Consider the following 22,132-nt stretch of genomic DNA (forward strand, 5'->3'; position numbering starts at 1 on the left):
TTCCTTAACTAATTTCATAACCATAATTGTTAATATAATATGATAAAAAGCAGCAACAGAAATTATATTCCCCACACATTCACATGTTATGTAACCAGTTTATCACTTTAAAAAGAAACCCTATACTTTTTAGCTGTCACCTTGCTGTCTTCCTGTTCCCTTGGTCCTAAATTAGCAGCTACTTCCTGTCTCTGTAGATTTGCCTGTTCTGGGCATGTCCTATAAATGGAATCATGTACTACGTGCTCTTTTGTGACTGGCTTCTCTTGACAGTTGATTCCTCTAAGTTACATGAGATTTTTGACAGAGGAGTAGATGTTCTGCTATCAGAGGGTTTTCATGGTAGCCTCCTGACCTCACCCAGTGTATGTGGGTCTGATGAAAGGATTTAGTGATTATGCCATCTCAATAACTAAGCTTCACAAAGAGGATTGTTGGATTAACAATAATTCCTACACAGAAGCTGAGAGTCAAAGATAATACGAAAATGCACCATAAGTAAATAACAAAAAATTTTGCTCACTTGAAACTTCTCGTATTCCTAATCGGACCTTTCTTCATCAGCCACATTGCAAAATAAAACAAGGGCAATGAAGTCTAATCATATGAAACAAAAATATTCAGTAACATTTCTAATTGTCAGTCAGATGATATTAAATATGAACTTACACTTTTATTAAAGATCACTTTGGTCTAAGTGTACGGGGTGCCTTAAGAGATTACCTGACACAGTGTTAGCAAGCAACTACAAGAGTAAGCAATCATAACATAAAGATAACTTCTGCAAAATGTTTCATCATACAACCCTTTTTTTAATGTTATTAAATGTAATAATCTGTATAATTGGCCTCAAATAGTTTCTAGAAATTCCTCTTCTCATCACTGTGATGATGCTGTATTATACAAGAAAAACAATATGGCAGAAAATCTTCTAATGACAAATAATGTTGAAAGGGACATAGAAAGCCATGATGAAGATGTAAAGAAACAAGTTATTAGAAAACTGTAGCTCTGCAACGTTGGGATGAAGGTACAGGTGTACCTGGCCTGCCTCGGCCAGAGGTGGGTGGATTGTGAAGCTACTGAAGTTTCAGCATGCCAGACAGCTATGCTGAGTGTCAGCATGCCAGACAACTATGCTGAGTGGTGTTCCTTTGTAGGGATATACCAGTTTCTTTGTCCACTCACCTGTTAACGGACAGTTGGGACCATAACATTGGGACAAAGTGATTTGACTGCTACAAATGAAGCTGCTGTGAACATTCATGTACGAACCTTGGTGTGCATATCTTGTTTCATTTCCTCGGATGGATACCTAGGAGTGAATGGCCGGACCACTTGATAGACACATTTTTAACTTTTCAGGAACTTCCAAACTGTTTTCTAGAGTGGATATTCTATCTTATATTTATGCCAGGAGTTTCTGAGAATTTTTGGTGTTCCACGTGCATGCAAACAAAGTTACATCTCTTCCATTATTTAAAACAGAAAAAGACTCCAAAGTATGTTCTTCTTGAAACCTTCCCAGATTTGCTTTGCCCAGTTTTAAAGACTGAAATTATCCCAATAGCTTCTAGCAGTTTTGTACAGAGGTATCGTTACATCCTCTGTTCAGATAGTTTCACTTATTTCTGTTCCATGGCCCTTTCAGCTTCCTGGAGGCAGGGGACAAGCTTTCCTTTCTCATAACCGGCACTCAGCAGGCCTTGGCAAATGCTCCTGGCTGACTCTCTCTGTGGCTAATCCCCAAACCCACAGAGTGTGCACTTAATAAATAAGTAAACATTGCTGGTAGCTCAGCTACCAAAGAGTTTAATCAAAAACACAAGAAGAATAGACTTTAAGGCCAAAGATACCAATTTTAAGGGTTGATGACTACACACCAGCATCTTCTAAAAGTAAGTAAGTCAGAATTATGGAGTAGGAGGACATGGAAAGCTCATTATCTGAGCTTGAGTTCCCCAGAAAACAGAAGCATGTGCTGCTGCTTTATGAAGGGCAAGAATCCCAGGGAGCAGGAGTGAAGAAGGAAAGGTGGGAGAGACAGTAGAAGGGCGGGGTACCCAACAGAGCACCTTGTGGGCAGGACCTTCTTCTGAGAGCCTGCAGAAGTGCCTGCTTCTCAGAGCAGTCTGCCTAGGGAGGAAGAAAGGAGCATGTGGTTGTCTGCATTGGTTTTCTAGTGCGCAAGTGCAATAATTCCCCTGCACTGCCTGGTTACTGATGAGTGGGCACCAAGTTGGTTACTGATGAGTGGGCACCAAGTAGGTGCCCACAAGGTCTAGCCCTCAGCATCACCCCGCAATCCCCAGGGTAGAAGGCACAAGGTGCACAGTGTGGGCATAAGGCCCGGGGCCACTGGGCTGTGCCCACATGATGTTGGGGTAGTCTGTGTGGAGTTGGTCATGCAGCCACTGCTGGCGCTAGAGACCTCAGAGATAGAGGAGACCAAGAAGATCTGAAGGAGAGCATAAGAGGGGTCTTACCAATTATAATATCCTTACTTTACATGAAGGAATCCAAGCCAGAGTGGGGGATGCCCAACATTGTGGAGCTTGATTAGTGGAACTCAAGAAGTGGGCTTCCCACTCCCTACTTGGTGCCTTTTTACTCGTGTGCCATTTCTCTAGACATACAACAGATAGGGTACATGGGCGTTTGTGACTCATCGTTCTCACACTAGCCTTTCAAGTGTCTCCTACACTTGGTTCCTCATAGACTCCGTGAAATACTGTTCCAGAGGGCTTCCCTGTGGCTTACTTGGTTTCCTCTAAAAAACAACAGCAACAACAACACTGGTACCACAGAGCCAGAGAACAGATCAATTCCATGAACACAGACTCTGAAGTGAAGGAACTCCAACAAATGTTAAACCTCCGAGATGTGTGTTTGCTCCTTGCCTACTAATCTTCTTACATGGAACTCTAATTCATACTTAAATGTGATGAAACTTTTCAGCAGAGAGCTTCAAGAAGCCAGTGTCTTCCCTCCTGAACACAGGAATCTTCTTATAACGTAGTAGAACGTGTTCCTCCTCGTTCAGGTGGCGGTGTTTTTAGTCACAGCAGTGTACTTTGTTCTTGATGTATGCATATTGAATTCAGATGCTGACTCAGGTCTGGCATGACTTGCCAGAGAACAGTTATCAGAAAGAAGATGTCTCTATAGAAAGGTTGACATGCTCTAATTCAAGATGATGCCATAATTGCTCCCCTCTCATGCTAAAGAATTACAAAGCAATATGACTAGGTAACTCTGTGTTGAAAATTTTCATACCTTTTTAAAGGAACATATTCTTAATCCTAAGAGGGGAAAACAAGATTCAATTTATGGTTTGTTTTAAATCTTCTTATTTTGAATATCTGATTTGTATAACACAGCTTTATTCACACGAGTCTGAATTCTATTTATTTAAGAGAACAAAGTGCTTATGGTAATGGGTATGTCAGTCTTTGTGAATACAAGCTCTGTTATATCAGGTATTCAGCTTCCTGCAGGACTCTTTTTTTCTAGGACTCATGCATTTTTCATTGTCTAGTCGTTCTGAATTTAAAGTGGACAGGATGTCCTTCTAAACGCATAAACAAAGAAGATGAAAATGTGTATCATAGTCTGCTCTCCATTTCTGCTACTAAAATTATAGGAACTATGTAGCCTATGTTAGAATGCATCTGGTGTGCTATTCTATATACTACATGAATAACCAATCGCTCCCTGTGCAAAGTTTCACCCCACACCATATTTAGCATCCTTTTCGCAAGATAGCACCTTACCAGGCTTGTTCAGAAATGCATCGGAAAATAGCTTATTAATCTCAGTGTCTAACTGGCAGATGGAATACCGTGAAAATGGGGTTGTTTTTGTCATTTAGAGCTGGTAGTTTTTCAAGATAGAATAAGCAGCCATCTTTCAAATCTCCTGAGACTTCATTCTTTTCATTTATATATTTGTTCGCTTGTAAATTCATCCATTCATTCATTCATTCATTCATTCATTCTGTATTAAGTATCTATCTCCTTTCCACTTAATAATCTTCAAGGTACCAGGAACATACACATGAATAGAATACATTTTTTTTTCTTTTCAGGAGCTCAGAGCTGCACGGTATGATGAGTACAAGTAGAGGTGGGAATATACAGATGAGGAAACTTAACTCAGCCTCGGGGAGCAGGGAGTGGCAAGGGAGGTTTTCTGGAGAGAATGGCCCTTTTAAGATGATGAGGAGTTAGGTTGAAGGGACCACAGATCTACTTTGGTGGTTACCTAAAGGAAGAGAAGTTCCGAGAAATAAGGCAACAGTAAATGAACTGAAAAAATCCTAAAACAGAAGAGTGGTAAGGAGCACATTCTGTGAAAAAAATCACCGAAAGGATTTGTCCTGTGTGAAAAGAGAACAGAAGGGAGTCTGATGAAAGGAAGACAATAGAGGCAGTGGGGAGGTGGGATTAGGAGGGTGTCAACATCTAGGTTTATTTATGGTTTTATTCAGTTACTCATTTATTTTGCTTTGGTGACTAGGAACTGAGGTCAGATGTGCAGATTGCAACAACAGCTGCAGCTCTAGGTCCCTACAGTTGGAAAAGGACTCATAAACTAATCTGATCAAAGGTCCCTTCCATTCCTTTCTGTTTTACAAGTCACGTTTATTAGCATGACGAGTAAAATCATAATTTGCACCTTCTATCAAATCATAGCAGCCGCTGAATGACATGGCCACTAATTAAAAGCAGAAATTGAATGCAGCAGATTTGCCATTTTGTTGGGCTGAAGAAACAAGAATAGGCTTGTGTTGACCTTTTGCTGAAAGGCACTCATTACAGATGTCTTGGTGGAGGCGTTTTCATCAGTCAGCCTGGCTGGCTTTCTTTGTCTTCACCTTCCCCCGAATATTTCTGGAAACCAGCCACTTAGACTTCTCGGCCTGTGCTCTGTGCCCTCCGTGAGGGCAAAGAGTATGTGTTGGCCGCATAAGGACGCTGGTATTGCTCTGGTACTCTTCGTTCAACCAAAATTGGTCTTTAAAAGGCTGGAGATGACTACAAATCATCTCCTCTCGGTCCTCACTCTCCCTACCCTCTAAGCAACATACACTATTACAACTGTTCCCTCCATGCAAGTATCTGTTCCCTTGGTTTCCTAAACACCAAGAGCTATCCTGTTCTTCCCCTTAGCTTTCTAACCTCTTCTCACTCCAATGTTGTGCCTTTTCTTTCCCCCTTAGCCTCAATCTGGAGATTTCCTAGAGATTTTCTCTGGTCCTTCTTATTCTCTCTGCTGTTATCCCTTCCTTGGTGATATCCATTTCCAGGACCTTAGCCATCTCTTATGTGTATAACTTTCCGTATCACCCTCCTGGTTGACCTTCCCATTCACCTTTAATCCCATGATTCTGACACTGCTGGATCATGTGGAAGATGATCTGACAGCTCAAATTCAGTATACCAAAAACATTTCTTATCTGCCCACTAAAACCAACTCCTTATTATGATATTTAAATTAAAAAAATTTTCAATTACAGTTGACATTCATATTATATTAGTTGTAGTGGTTAGTCATGGGGGAGGGAATATGTAGCGCTGCAGATTCTCTGCCTAATGCTTTTTTTGGTTGAGAAATCCTACTCCTTGCTTATTTTACAGAGCTGTTTCTATAAATAAACCAGAAAAGCCAGATGAGACTGGGGAGGGCAGGAGTCTGCTTTGTATTTCCAGGGCTCTCCCTGTGTCGGGGCACAAAGGTTCATGTGAACATCAAGCCTTTGCAAAGTAGACCCCTTGACTCTTGCTCCCGATCCCACTAGAGTGGCCTCCAGGGACACTGCCAAGAAGAAGTCACAGAAAATATCTACAGATCTTGCAATATTTCACTTCAAGTGACCACTTTGGTCATTAAATTTCCTTCATGAATAACAGTTGTAATGTGTAAGCAATTATAACCTAAGCAGAGCAGAGTGGCTAGAAGTGCTTACTAATGCTTTCTAGAGCCAACTGGGACCCCCCAATCTGGGAGTGGAGAGGAGGTGGTCCTTCTGGATTTTCAGGGGTTTGTACAGCCTCTTCATTTCCGTGTTCCAGGATCCAAGATTTCTATCTGTAAAGAAAAGTCTCAGTTATTGGTATAAGAGCCTGATGACAGGGTTGGAATATGATTTCTCCTGGTTGGTGTTCAGATTCTCACTCAGGTTTCTGAACACTTGGTGAATTCTATGGCGGGCATCGGAATGGTGTTAACTTTCCCCACGGGCTCTGGAGGGCAGTGGCTAGAAGCCAGGGTCCTTTAGAGAGATTTCGTCTCAATTCCCAGTTTTATCACTTCGCTACTTCCTAGTTATGTGACTGGGAGAAAATTCCTTAAGCTCTCTAAGCATTAGATTTTCCTCCTATAAAACCTCAGTAACAATTGCACCTTCCTCATAGCATTGCTGTAATGAATTAAAAGAAATACTGTGTATTGCACTTAGCCCAATGAATAGCATAAATGCTCGATAAATTTTAAATGTTGTTTAAATGGACTTACTGCTGATCTTTGCTGTGTTTCTCTTTATTTTTCAGGGAGATGTTAATCTCTGTGGCTCTAGGCCAGGTGTTGTCCCTCCTTATTTGTGGAATTGGCTTGACCAGCAAGTACTTGTCCGAAGATTTCCATGCCAACACACCAGTCTTCCAGAGTTTCCTCAATTACATTCTTCTCTTCCTGGTCTATACCACCACGCTGGCTGTCAGACAAGGTAAGCATGCAAATACACCGGCCATGTAGCCAAGTTTCTCTTTTACAAGCATCTAGAAAAATGAGGCGCCATGACCAGATAACTTTTTCACTTATAGCATCATGTGATAATTCAAAACCCCATACCTCACTTTTCTATTTTACAGTCATACAGTAAATGAAATGAATGAATAAATCACAAAGAAGTATAAATTGTGTGAATTCAGTGTGAAGTGGGAAATGCATGGATAGGCAGAAATGTACAATTGCTCACTATGTGAATTTCTGGTAAAATTCCTCGTACCCCTTTGTGAATCTAAATAGAGTGCTTCTATGGAACCTGGAACAGGCCCGGTACAGCTGTCTTAAATAATGGTAGCCCTGAGAAATTCAAGGGAATTACAGACAAATATATGTTCTTTGGGAAAGTGTCATGGGAAGGGTAAAAGTAGTAAACACAAAACAACTCTAATAATAGCAAAGTGGGGAAGGAAGAAAAGAAAACTACCACAAATGGCCAGGTAAGATGTTCTGTCTAAACTTAAAATAGCTAAAGCAATAAAACAAGACCTCCAAGAATCAATGCAAGAAAAACATTTTAAGGGGCGATTGCAGTTTAAATCCTTTGGCTATATCTCTGGAGCGTATACCTCACAGCTTTATGATTAAACCACTGGATCTGGTGTATACATTTTTATCTATGACCTAGAAATAGCCACGAATTTCCCCCCAATAGTAACTATTGACTATAAAATGTGCATTTGAAAAATAATCATTAGTAACTTTGAAGGCAATTATATACCTTAATAATAAATAAGAATCTATGAACAGTTGTATATATCAATTCTAATAGTTATATATTTTTTAAAAATATATTTTTATTGATTTCAGAGAGGAAGGGAGAGGGAGAGAGAGATAGCAACATCAGTGATGAGAGAGAATCATTGATTGGCTGCCTCCTGCACCCACCCCCTCCCCCCAACTGGGGATGGAGCCTGCAACCCGGGCATGTGCCCTGTCTGGGAATTGAACCGTGACCTCCTGGTTCATAGGTCAATGCTCAACCATTGAGCCATGCTGGTTGGGCTAATAGTCATGCTTTTAAAAAAAAATATTAGCTTTATTGTTGAAATTATTACAGATGTCCCCTTCTTCCCCATTGACTCCCTCCACCCCGTACCCCACCTCCTCCAGGCTTTCATCAAACTATGGTCTGTGTCCATGGGTTATGCACATATGCATATAAGTTCTTTGGTTACTCTCTTTCCACCTCCCACCCACCTTCCCTCTGAGATTGTCAGTCTGTTCCATGCTTCTGTGTCTCTAAAGTGATGAACATAATAGTCATACTTTTTAAAAACTTTTATAAGAACTATATATTAGTATTTTATTTTTATATTTCCTTATTTAGATTACTATCCAAAATAATATTGCTTAATTATAATGATTTGGCCACTACTAGATTTTGTCTTAGAGGGAGAATAGAAATGAACAAGTTGGGACTGAATTCTAGTTGAACTTTGGATTTGTTTAAAGTACTGAAGAAGCTAATTTCATTTACTTCTCAAAAATATATGTTATTGGTGCTTGTTTTAGTTAGCTCAGTACAAGGAGTATGAATAAGAATAATAAAATTAAACTTAACACGATTTTGCAATACTTTAATATTACAAAAAAAAAATTCACATGAAAGTGGTAAATTTATCTTCTCTGTGGCGTTGAGAATCAAACATTCCAGACTATGAGAAGGCGAATTGTAACTAGTCTTTGAGTTCTTGTTCACCTTACTTTCTAGGGGTTCAGAAATTTAACAAAAACTTGCATCAGTACAAAAGTAGAATCAAGCCATTCTATGAAATAGTCACAAAAAGAGACAGAAAAGCTTAGAAAATTAATGTAGCAAAATAATAATAATAATACCTTTTATTGAAACTTATAATGTACCAGGCACTATATGTGTGAATTCCCTCTTTTATTCCTTCAATCAAAGGAAATACGTGTTATTATCCAAAAATTTTTAAATGAGAAAACCAAAGCTGCTCCAACATCCAGAACCTGCTCCAGGCTATAGAACTAGGAGTAGAGACCCGCCCTTGACCAGGGCTGTGTGCCTTCCTGGCCCACCCTGCCCACTCCAAGGGAGGCAAGAGGAGGAAAGAGAGGTACTTTCAAGCAAAAGGAGGGTGTTTCCCTTGAATTTTAAAACTCTAATTCAGAAACCAGCCCTTAATGCAAGGTCTAGTGGGCACAGCAATGAAATCAGGAGGATGTGGTCGAAGACTGGGGTGAGATGGGCAGGGTGTGCAGGGAGAGGCACAAGTGGGAGGAGGCTGAGGGCTAGAGGCAGCAAGGAATCTGGGGGCTCTCTGGAAAGAAGACGGAAGAGGGCCTGAGAAAATGCTGTCGACTCCCATCAATGATGAAGAAAACCAACTTCCAAAATGTTCTATCTGGAGATTTTTTTTTCCTTTGCCTCATATTATCACTAAATCTGCTGACATGTCTTTATTTGGGTGTTTGCTCATAATGTTTGTTTGTTTTAATCTTCATCTTTAGAAATCTTAATAGGCTGGCATTAAGCTAACATCTGGAAATCAGCGTCGTAATTGCATTAATTTTGTGTGGGCTGCTTCAGCACTAATGTTCTAGAAACATACTAATCTCTTGCCTCTTGCACCTCAAGATTTGGGAGGGAATGAACCACAGAGCAAAAGGAAGGGTGGAAGGTCTGGTGTGTACGGGGAGGTGCTCTCATAGCCAGTTTCCCCTCCTTTCCCATTGCTCCCTGACCACTCTCCTCAGAGGCTGAGATGAGGACCCAGGGAGATGCCATCTTCCCAATTTTTCCAGCACAGCCATCCCCACCCTGCTGGGCCGCCACATTCATTTGCTGTCACCTTAGGCCACATGACAGCAAGAATTTAGACTCTGGAATATATGTCTAAAGACATCTCATTTTCTAATTTTAATCATACAGTTTTTAAACAGTTATGATTGTTGTCTGTGAACACAGTGTGATAAATGCAAGAAGCACTTCAAAAGTGTTAAGGGTGCTGTGATTACAAAAGTCTTGTGGAAATTTGACCTCAAATTGTATTCTTTTTATCAAGTTTGCATTGGACCAATGATCAAAGACTCTGAAGCAACACATTCCAGCAAAAGTTCTGGTGGAACTCCAGTTCAAAACTGAAGTTTTGAACTTGTTCCTGATTATTCATTAGTCCCTGCAAAATTTGAGTACCATCCTCCTTAAAAGTATATATATATATATATATATGTCTTGTTGAACAAATTTTAAATCTATTTTTCTCCTTAATTAGAGCTAGGTTTTTATTCCAGATGGTTCTAAAATTCAAAAAAATCTCATGTTCATAACAAGCAACTTCACTAATAACTTTTGTAGGGGAAAAAAAGTACTTTAAAAAAGTAGTTCCATTAACATTGTCTCCACTTTGAGAATTTAGTTAAATTGAGATAGCTGTTACTTCTTTGTATGCACAAAGTAGGTCTTCAGGAACGATAAAGAAAAACTCAGTACTCCTCCTGTGTGTCTTTCCTTTACTCTCACACTACTACTACACTTATAACACTTCTGATACCAGATGTGTGGAGGTTTTTCCCACACCAAGCAATCTGCAACACCAGCTGGGTGTCCCACAATTTAGCACAATTCTGACACTGTCTACGTGGAGAAAGTTAAGGGCTCAGTTCCACAAGACTGCCCCCCTCACTCCAAATGCCAATTGCTTCTGACCAATGGGCTATATATAAATTGCAGCTTCCCAGGACCTCCTTCTTGGACATGGTAAATTTCTTAGAGCCCCTCCAGAGGAAAAATAAACTGTGGTCCAGTTTATTATGAAAGGATATGATAAGGGTATAGATGAACACACAGATGGAGGAAATGAGTAGGGCAAGGTATGTGGGACAGGGTGTGGAGCTTCCATGCCCTGTCTGGATACACCAACTGCCCTCTTAGCACCTCCACATGCTCACCAACCCAAAGTTCTCTGAACCCTGTCCTTTCAGGATTTTATATAGGCTTCATTACATAGGATCAGTGGTTCTCAACCTGTGGGTCGCGACCCCGTTGGCGGTCGAACGACCCTTTCACAGGGGTCGCCTAAGACCATCCTGCATATCAGATATTTACATTATGATTCATAACAGTAGCAACATTACAGTTATGAAGTAGCAACAAAAATAATTTTATGGTTGGGTCATAACATGAGAAACTGTATTTAAAGGGCCAGAAGGTTGAGAACCACTGACATAGGATGATCAATCATTAGCTCTACTGCCAGCCCTCTCACCTCTCTGGGGAAGAGGGAAGTGGGATTAATAATTCCAAGCATCTAATCATGGATTGCAGTTTCTGGTGACCAGCACCCTCCCCACCACCCCCTTCTCCAGGAGACCACTAAGCGTGATACCTCATTAAAACAGAAGGCATTCCTAGCACCCTGGAAATTCCAAGGTATTTAGGAACCTTGTGTCAGGTGCTCCTTGTGTTCTCATCACATAGGAAATTACAAGAGTGTTAGGAATTCGGTATCAGAAACTGGGGGCAGAAAAATATATATATTCTAATATCCCACAGGAATGCAACTAAGAAAGTCTAGTGAGAGTTTAAAAAACTTACGTATTTGCCAAGGAGATTCTCAAAAGAAGACTCTTTTTCATGCCTACTTTTTTCTTAAAATTTCATGCAGTTCCTCTAGCTGAAATCGGGAAGCAGAGAAACACAAATGCAAAGACTATAAACAAGAGGAAAGAAGAACAGGCTGGGTCTAACTGAAGCCCAACTTGTTCTTCCATTTGTGTTGTTAGCAGCAAGAGATCTGACAGGCTTTTAAAAACACAAAGGTGAAAATTGGATATATTTCTTATCAAGAAAAGAATATGTCATCGAACTGTTTGCCCAAGAGCTTTTTTTATCAACTGTTCCAAGAATCCTGCTGATTCTTGGAACTACTTTCAGTGCTTCTTAAATAATAAATACCCATGGTTCCTTTTTTGGCAATTTGTAACTTCTGAGTGTATATGAACCACAAGGATTTAGTCAGTAATTTCCTCCTCCTTTTCTTCTTCTGCCAGCTTTTTTCAGTTCTTGTTTCTCTAAATCCTTTTTATTTTCCTATCTACATTTTACTCAGTGATGGGGGAGGTAAGGGTTGAAAAGCAGGATGCCAAGGGAAAAACAAACAAAAAACTTTTAATTCCTTGTTTTTATTTCTCGTCATGGTGGTAAAAAAAAAAAAAAAGAAGGGGGGCGTGTCAGTAATGAAAACATGATAGAATGAGAAGTATCTGTTTCTTTTTATATGTAGACCCTGGAAATAAAATAAAATGTTGTCACCATTGACCATCTGTAGATATATTCCTGGTGACTGCTATTTCTACATCTTTTTCTTTTTCATTGAAAGATATTTTTATAAACTCTTCAATTTCAAATAAAAGACAAGCTTCTAGCTAAAAGCAATTTGATAAGAATTGCATGCATGTTGCTCTCTAAAAAATTCTTGAAACATAGACATTAAGGTATTTCTTGAGTCATTTCATATATTTCTTTGATTGTGAAAATGAAACAACCTCTAATAGTACTAATGGAGCACTCATAAAAATATCTCCATGTGTAATCCCTGTTATTTTTTTTCTAAAGAGAGTACTGAAAAGTAAATCCATGCCTTACTCTTCATGAGAAATATTCTCATGTTGGATTACATTCCAGAAGACAGAAAACCTAAAGGTCTAGTTCAAATTTCAGTTCTAAGTGGGGAAGCTGAAGAAATGAGCTCAGGTATTTCAAACACTCACTCTCTCTCAGCTCCCTTACCATTTTCCCTTTCCCATTCATATACTCAAGTAGGGCAGTGAGAAATGAGAGAAATACATAAAAGTGACAGTCTTGTCTACACACAACAGATGGATGCAACTCATGGCCCAATGGTCCAGTACCATAGCCCTCGGCATTTTAAACAAATGTTCCTCTCGGTATTTATGTCAAAAAAGTATTCCTTCTTTTGGTGGTGACTGGGGAAGCATTAATCAGACGGTAATTGTTGCCTCTTCTAATGCAAGACAGGCTTCCCATTTGTGCTCAGCAGACACACTATATATATATATATAGTGTATATGTATATATACACTATACATATATACACTATACATATATATATATATAGTGTGCTCAGCAGACACACTATATATATATAGTGTATATGTATATATACACTATACATATATATGTATATGTATATGTATATGTATATATATTGATATATGTATATGTATATGTATATATATATTGATTTCAGAGAGGAAGGGAGAGGAAGAGAGAGATAGAAACATCAATGATGAGAGAGAATCATCCATCATCCATCGGCTGCCTCCTGCGCATCCCCCACTGGGGATGGAACCTGCAACCTGCTCATGTGCCCCAACTGGGAATCGAACTGTGACCACCAGGTTCATAGGTCGATGCTCTACTGCTGAGCCACGCCGGCCCAGCCAACACACTACACTTTCTGCATAAGAATATATTGGCTAAATTCTCAATGACCAATGTTGCAAGATTAAAAATATCAATGTCATTAGAGAAATGTAGGATTTCATACAGAATAATATAGACCTCTAGGAGAGCCACACAGAGGCCTGGAAACCAGTACCTGGCATTTCACAGTGTGCTGACTCTAGAGTCACCTGGAGTTCTCTCCTCCCAGTTCAGTTTATACTGCTCTGCCTCTGTAATTCTTTGCCCCTTTCCTTTTATGGGATTCCCTTTGCCCATTCCCATAGAAGTAAAAAATGCAGGCCACAGCAATGAAAAGACTTCAAGCAGGATCCAGGATTTTCTGAGCAGAAGCCCAAGTTCTGTTCACACACAGCTCAGTTTTCAATTTTCTGGATAACCTTGACTAAACCACTGAGAAGGGGCTGTTAATGGGTTGGCAGAATAGGAAGCCTTTGGCAAATGTAAATGCTGAATTATAACTCTCTTGGGAGTCTTGGGGGGAATATTACTGTCACTTAAGTCTAGTGAGACAGTATTCACTGGAGCCTCTTAAAAAGTCTCCTTTGCCCTAGCCAGTTTGGCTCAGTGGATAGAGCACCAGCCTGCAGACTGAAGGGTCCTGGGTTTGATTCCAGTCAAAAGCATGCACCTAGGCTTGCAGGCTTCATCTGGTTGGGTGAGCAGGAGGCAGTCAATCAATGTGTCTCTCTGTCTCCCTCTCCCTTCCACTCTCTCTAAAAATCAATGGAAAAAATATCCTCAGTGAGGATTTTTTTTTTAAAGTCTCCCTTATGGGAAATTACTCCATTTCTATTCCTTGTTGGGTTGCATTTATTTTTACTTTGTAAGTATGATTGGAGAGTTCATCCCCCACAGTATAGAAAGGTTGTATCTCAGGGGTTTCTAAGATGCATCCTTAGGAGACACTCCATCAGAATTATGTTTATTTGTCAGGGAAAGGAGAAGAAAGGGGGGTGCGGCAGGTGGGGGTCTATATACAAACCACGTTGGGAAATTGGTAGAGAAAAATCACAAGAGAAAATTAGAATCCAGTTCTAGCAAAACTGCCTAGCAGTGTATGGAGCAACTGGAACTCTCATATACTGTTGCTGGGGATGCAAACTACTACCGACACTTTGGAAAGCAGTTTCTTATAAAGTTAAACAAACATTTACCATCATCAAACAAACATTCTTCCAAGAGAAATGAAAACATAATGTCCACACAAAGAACTATATGCAAACATACATTGCAGCTTTATTCACAATTGCCCCAAAATGTACACAACCCAAATGCTCATCAACTTGTGAAAAGATAACCAAATGGTGGTAAATTCATACCATGGAGTATACTCAGCCATCAAAAGGAATAAGCTATTGAAACAGGGCTTAATCTCAAAAACATTATGCTATGTGCAAGAAGCCAGACATGCAAACGTACACACTGCACAATTCCATAATGCATAGTAACGTGATGTTCTGGAAAAGGCAAAACTATGAAGGCCAGGAAATACATCAGTGGTTGCCAGAGCCTGGGGGTGGGAGGAGGAGAATGACCTCAAAGGGACACAACAGAGCTTTGGGGGTGATGGAAATGCTCTATAGATCTTGATTGTTGTAGAGATTACATGGCTACATACATTTGTCAAAGCTCTCCAGACTTTATGCTTTAAAGAGGGGAATTTTATTACATGTAAATTATGCTTTAAACACTTGACCAAAGGGGGGGGGAGAGAATTAATTGGCTGTCTACTATCACTCCTTGTTTGCTGTGATGAAATAATATATCCTTGGGCTCAGTTTCAGATATATAGCTAGTCCTTCAGTCACTTTCTGATATTCAGAAATCCCATCATTATTGTCACATGCTTTCAGACCACAAGAATGAGGATAGTTTTCCCCCCAAAATGTACCTAATCCAAGAAACTTGCTCCTGGGACAGGAACTGTTATCGATCAAACTCATACTCCATTAAACATTGCAAAATTATACACATTCCATACATGTGTGGTGCTTATGAGTAAATCTGCACTAAGTCAAGTCTCCCACAGTTGTAATCAAACTTATAGTATCCGATAGCTTATGTCCTGTTTATGCGAGAGTGGATGAAATACCTTACCCAGAACTTTCAATATCACTTAGCACAATAAGTGACTTTTAGATTGGAGGAAAATGACATGAATTTGCACATCATCTTCTCTTAATGTATCTTCATGTAAACTTACAAGAGCACACACATACAGAGTATACATCCCCCATTCCCCGTGCCATTTACTTTATTAGTGGATGCCCTAGTTCTTTTATTTCAAATGGCAGATAAGCTTGGAGGGAGGTATTGTCTCCCTGTTTTATCTGGAGTCCGTGTTGGCTGCTAATTCTGGAAATCTTTAAGCATTCAGCTCTCCATGCTGAGAGCTGGCATAGAGCGGACTCATTACTGGCACGCTCCAGCGTTCATCTGGGAGCATGAAGGGTGGTTACAGGATGATAACTGTATTGCCTGAAGGCGATAAGGCCCCTTCTGCCAAAATAGTGCTTTGTGTGTAATTAGTGTAAAAATTCCAAGGAATGGAGTTTATCCTTACAATCATCTTTTGCCTTAAAAAGAATTATAATGGAAGAACAAAGCAGTCCCTGCAGTGAATTGAATTGCTTTCTCTAAGTTTTCATTAAATCAAAGACTCAGCAGTTAGCCATCTTGCAGACACCATTGCAGTCTGCAGTGTGAGATTTGCTTCATTTTTTTCTTTCACACGATTAGAATTGCATTGTGATTCTCTCAGATCAGAATTCCCTGTCTATGCAATTTTTGCACGTCTGGTTTCATTGGTTTCCATTTCTGAGATTTTTGAGGGCCGGGAAGAGGATCATGTAACTCACCAAATTTAAATGTAATGCTTGCAAATGGTGCGTTCTGACTACAAGTTGGAGTGGCTGGACTCCTTCAGTGATCTATGGGAGGCAAAAAAATAGAGGAAATGATTCCAAATCAAAGAAAATGTGATCAGAATATATGTTTCTGACCATGTTTTACTATCTGACCCTTCTTTCTATGAAAGAGAATGCATATTACTTTCTTTTGCCTTCAACTGCCTAGTTAGTCGCGTCTAAGAAAATGTCTATCTTTAAGAATCATAATTAGGAATTAGGACTTAAATTCATGAAATTAAAATATAATTTTAAACAATTAGGGTCTAGACTTTTTCTGTTCCTCAATTCAATTAAAATTCCAGAGCCATTGAGCCATCCTGGGAAGTTTCCGTAACTTGTCTGTGTTGTATTTCTTTATTCTGCAAGTCAGGATAATAATAACTGACTTAGAGGGTTTGTGTGGACTAAAGGAGGTGATGTATTTGGAAAATTCCTAGCACAGTGTCAGGCATATAGAAAGCATTCGATGACCACTGTGATCCACCATCATCAGCTTTAGATTTGCCTCATAAATTCTGATTCTCCTCTCCAGCAACTTGGATTTTACACATGTAACCCTTAATGTGAATAGATTCTGCCACAAGGACCCTGAAATTCATTAGCCACATTCCAGCATTTAAAGTTTTAACTAGTTGCTGGATGTCAGAGCAGGCACTGATAAGATTCATAAAGGAGAGGGAGAGAGAGAGAGAGAGAGAGAGAGAGAGAGAGGTTTTAGGCCCATTTTTTACCACTAAAGCATCCAATGTGAGTAGGAACTTGCTGATGCAATTATCACACTAGCACAGGACTAATTCTAGAATGTACTAGCCTACATCCCCTCCCTCAGGGTGTAGAGTGAGGCTCCTTCTTCAGAAACCAAGCGAAGGGAAACAGTGGTCACCCAGAATCTGACCAGAAAGAGCCAGAGCCACCCTCCTACTTTCAGGCATCACTTCACTCAAATGGTCCAAACGAGGAGAGGTTGGGACAGGAAAGGGAGGTGCCAAAGGAAAAGAGTTGACAGAACAATTCCCTAGGCTGGTGCTTGCCCCAGAAATGCATCTTTGTCTAGAGCTCTGATCATGACTGTGAAATCTCAAGGCAGAATTGCTTCCCACCCTTTCTCTCTCCTTGTTTTTGTGCGTGTGTTTTTTATGTCTTTGTTTCCTCTCTTCAGCCCGGCCTTTTCCTGCTCATACAGACAAAAGTGATACACAAATGGGAAGAGGTAGGAAGGAAAACATTCCCCAACCCTTTACTGAGATAGGACTGTCATGACAAATGTAGACCGTGTAGAGAGGCTCTAGATTCAGTGAAAGCCATGTCTTCAAATAAGCCCTCCGGTTACTATGCTTGGCTCAAGAGAAGGCTTGGTGCACAGGGTCACCAATGAAGATCAAGTATGTTGCAAACTAAGCTTGACTACCCTTTCCCCTGAATGTTTTCTCTGTATAACACACACAGAATGCATCTGTGAACTGCAACCAACTTCATACACTTCCAGAAAGCAAAGCAGGTCCAAAGCAGCTGGGAAAATCACATTCCATTTGGCCTGCTGACTGAGGCACGTGCCAACTGGAGAGGTTGAAGAAAAAGAAGTGTGGTCTGACCAAAGCCGGGGGTGGGAGGAGGTGATGGTATTTCTGTTCCTGATAATTTTCATCAAAGAATTAGTTCTTGGGACAAGGGCCCTGGATACTTTAGAAGACTCTATCATTATAATCATAGGAATTCTTCAGATGCATTCCCAGAAGGAGCGTTGGGTCCCTATTTTATACCCCCAATCCCAGACCTCCATCAATTATTTGGAATAATTAATGAGCAGTCTGTCTGTTTTAAGGGAATTTCAATGGAAACCATAGTAAGAAATCTATAAGCAAAGATCAAGCTTTACTTAATAAACTGTTGCATGGACAAGAATTATCCTTACGTGAGTTGATTAAAAGAATCTCGCTTCCATATTTTGACAGGGTAAGAATCTTTTTTCTATCTCAACATTGAAAAATAAAGTCAGCATGGGGAGAGGGAAAAATTAAAAATAATCCAAGATCAAAAAGAGCTGAAAATGCCCTGAGAGAGCACAGTAATTGGGTCTACACGGCCAGGGAAGTGGCTGCCAGCATGCCATCCTCTAGATGAGAAGAGGGGAAGGCCATGCTGTCACAGATCATGGAGCCAGTGCTCAATGATCGTGATCCACTGTCACTGATCGTGGAATCATCGTTCTGCAGGAGGTGCCCTCTGCAGGCAAACTCGATGGACTACTGGGGCCTCACCAAATTCAAAGCAGCAGGTTCTATACCTGCAAGCACATTTCAACCTTTGGCTCAGTGAATGTCATTCGTTGAGGTTGAAATTCCCAGCTGTGCTGTGTTAATCTCAGGACCATTATAGCACAGCTTTAAGCAAGCTATTGATTTTAAACTTTTTTTCAGACTAAAAGAAACTGAGTTAAATCACTCAGAAGCCAGCAAAGAGTTCATCTTCTAAAAATAAAGGAACTTGGTAACTTCTTTTTAACAGAGAAATGTGTGGGCAGAGCTTATGTAAGTGGGATAAATATAGAAGCCTGTGCAATGTTAAAAATTGTAAGTTATTTACTATATAGAAATTTAGTAGATCTCACCCCCTGATTTCTGTTGTTTTGACATCAGATATACCTGACAGGAAAGACACTGTAAATGTGTTCCTATACTCAGAATGTCTCTTAACTGATGGAATCAACCTGGTGCACAAGCCAGGGATGCAACCCATTCCTAGCCTGAAGTTTTATAATTTTAGTTCTGTCCGTACTTTATACAGAACCTTCAAGAAGTCTCTGGCCTGATTGCATCTTATTCAAATTTTTATCTAAATTTAAGTTATCTTACCTTACTCAATCACTTCTTTCTTTCCTTCATACATGATTTCATTCATTTAGTCAGCCAATATGTTTTGAGGGCCTTCTAATAGGCACTGTATTACTACGTATAAAGGATACCTGATGGAGGAAAAATGATCTCCCTTCTCCCACCCCTCCTAAGTTCACAGACAAGGGAGGGAGAGTGACAAGTAAAAAGTACCTGTAATTTCAAGAGTACACATCTGAGGGCTCTGCTTTCTCTTATCTTCACCACATCTTCATTCCAAAAGAATTTACTTCTCCGTCCATCAGCCACCAATCCTCCCTTTCCCAGTTATTTGCAGCCGAAGGATTCATTACAAGCAGTTAGGATCAATGCATTGCTGTTTCATGGTCTTCCCCTTGGCCTTCCTTTGATCACGCACACTTTCTTTGCTCCAGACCCTGACTTTGTATTAAGAAGGGGAACAGCTGTTTCACCAATCCCTGCACCAGCCCCACCAGTCTTCTTGGGAGAATACAGCACAGTCATGACCCACCTTCTTTATTTAAACTTAGCTGTGGTGACTTCTTGGCTGATAGGCTTTTATGAGCTAGAGCAATTGACTACATTCGTGTTTATTAGTGACTTCCAACACCCTCAAAGGTCTCTTCTCTTTTTACAAGCAGTTATACATGGATCACAGGTCTAGTCACTTTGCCTGACTTAAATGACCCCTCTATGTATTGGCAAATAGTTCTTTACTTGTCTGGCTTTAAGAAGCCTTAACTCTTCTGGTGACTTGGGGATGTCCCTTTAGTACTTGCTGTTACATGAACCTAAACTTTTCCCATGTTTCTAATAACTCCTATAAAATATTAGAAACCACAATAATGTAATGTTATAAAGTGAGAAGTAACAACACAGTGGAGAATATCAGAGTTCCTAGGCTTTATCTCCATACCTGCCAGAGGAGAAAGACTGTCAGCCCCTCCCTGGGACCATGAGCATCTGTGGAGGAGCAGGAAGAAAGAACAAAATATCAACCTCTTGCTTTTGACCAACTAGCTCAACTCATTTCTTAGCAGAACGCTCCGTTCAGAAAATATTCAGCACCTCTCTTTCAAGATATTCAGTTACCTTTTCATAGGATTGTAGAGAGGTCAATTAATTGTGCACCTAATAACCAGGGCCACAATGTGGCCAATTTCCAATTGTCCCAATTAATTTTCAAAAAGAAGTACAGATAAATATCCAACTAAATGCAACAGTGATTATGATTCATTTGAAGAAACCATTATTGTATCTTATTAATCTTATACCCAAATCCTTGCTATACATCTATTTATTCATGGCTTCACCTGAAAACTAGGAAAAGGTATTTCTCCCTAACAAGCATATCACCGAACACAGGAATGAATTTGCTGTGTATCCCATGGTTAAAGTTTAAACACCGCCAACAAACTAACTTGGGCAACTCCCGTCATCTCTGGGATTGAAGTTTCATTTGGTTGTGGAATATATTGACTGATGGAAAGTTGACCTCAGTTACATTTCACAGATATTTATTGAGCCCACTGTGGACCAGACACCACGTGTGACACTTTTAGATGCCCTCTCTCCATCCCCATCAGCTCTAGCATTGCCTAAGCCAAGCTACCCATCACCTCACCAGCACTGCTGCTGCCATCCCAGGACTGCTCTGTCTCTGCCATCTGCCACACATTCTTCACTGTCATCCTTCTTGTAAAACTTTATTTGCTCCAAGCAAAGTGCAGTAATCAACCAGACTTGGATGATTATGTAAATCCTTCTTCACTTATGATTTATATTGAAATCAGGATTTTTAAAAAGTTGTAGGAGGAATTGGTTAAGAAAAAATGATTATTTTCCATAGCCATTCAAATCGACAGGTACTTCTCAGCTTCATCCTGAGAACCAAAATAAGGTCTTTTAATAAGGATTCCAAGAAGCTCAAAACCAAGATACTAGAATGTTTCTATTTCTGATGTCTAACCTGTCTATTTGAGTAAAAGAGCCCAAAGATGTAATATTCTAAGTTTTGTTCTCTGAGAAGGGTGTCTTAAAGTGCAAGCCAAGTTGTCTTGGATTTCAGAGTGGGAAACATTGATCCTAATATAACAAATAAACTTAATATTTTAGGTACTAGTTTTATAAGAAATAACTTTGATCGATACTGTGCTCTATATACAGCATTATCGCTAAACTCAAAGACTTCTATTAATCTCCTCATGTAGAATTTCTAATTAAAATCAACTCAATTTAGTTGAAAGTTAAAATAAATTGAAAAGCCTTAATAATAAATCTTCTGATTAAAGATTTTTGTTGGACTGCTTCTAAATCTGATGTCTATTTTATAAAACTGCTAAATACTAAGGAAAAAAACATGAAAAGCCAAAAAACTCTGAAACAATATTTGAGGTAACAATGTTGTAACCATTTTTAAGATTTATTTTTATTTTTTAAATTACACAAATAATGCATGGCTATAAACATTACTTGCTAATGTAATTATAAACATTGAAAATACAGATGTAAATGTTTTTTTATAAAAGAGATTATGCTTTCCACCCTCCACATAAATCCCACTCTCTTCTTCAAAGGAAATCTTTGCTAATTTTTTTTATTCATCTTTCACAGCATTTTTTATGCATATGCATTCAAAAACATTACAATGTGTTATTCATGCAAGTGCGAGGAAAAATACATATCGTTCTGAAACTTGTTTTGTTTTTTTCTAATAATATATCCTGGAAAATGTTTCATCTCAGTATATGTGCATTTACTTATAGTTTTAATTGCTATAGTAGTATCAATAAACTCACAATGAGTGGACCTACAGGTTGTTTCCAATATTGGATTACTCCATTTATTTTACAAGAAACATCTTTACACATATGTTAGTGACGAAATGGCACCAGAATGTTACTGGACCTCAGTTCAGTAACCTCAGTACTTGAGTTCAGCAAAGAAAGAATTCAGAGCCAAAGAACTCAAATTATAAGAGAAAAATTTTATTTAGAAAGTCACAGAGGTAGAAAAGGTGAGCCAGCTGGGCTGTGTGGGCTCAGGAACCCAGTTACAGGGGCAAAATAAGGGCCCTTGGAACTTAGGAAAAAGAGAGAGAGAGAGAGAGAGAGAGAGAGAGACAGAGAGCT

General features: G+C 39.6%; 1 protein-coding gene across 1 annotated transcript in view; it reads left to right on the forward strand.

Moving 5' to 3' along the window:
• The first annotated feature begins 6,552 nt into the window (after positions 1 to 6,552).
• SLC35F1 (solute carrier family 35 member F1) overlaps positions 6,553 to 22,132 on the forward strand; it is a 113,647-nt gene continuing 98,067 nt past the window's right edge. The window contains exon 1 of the mRNA XM_023754177.1: positions 6,553 to 6,727. Coding sequence (XP_023609945.1) covers positions 6,556 to 6,727 — 172 coding nt within the window. The 5' untranslated portion in view covers positions 6,553 to 6,555. The remainder of the gene's footprint in view (positions 6,728 to 22,132) is intronic.

Source organism: Myotis lucifugus, unplaced genomic scaffold, assembly GCF_000147115.1.
Source record: "Myotis lucifugus unplaced genomic scaffold, Myoluc2.0 scaffold_57, whole genome shotgun sequence".
NCBI classification, from domain to species: Eukaryota; Metazoa; Chordata; class Mammalia; order Chiroptera; family Vespertilionidae; genus Myotis; species Myotis lucifugus.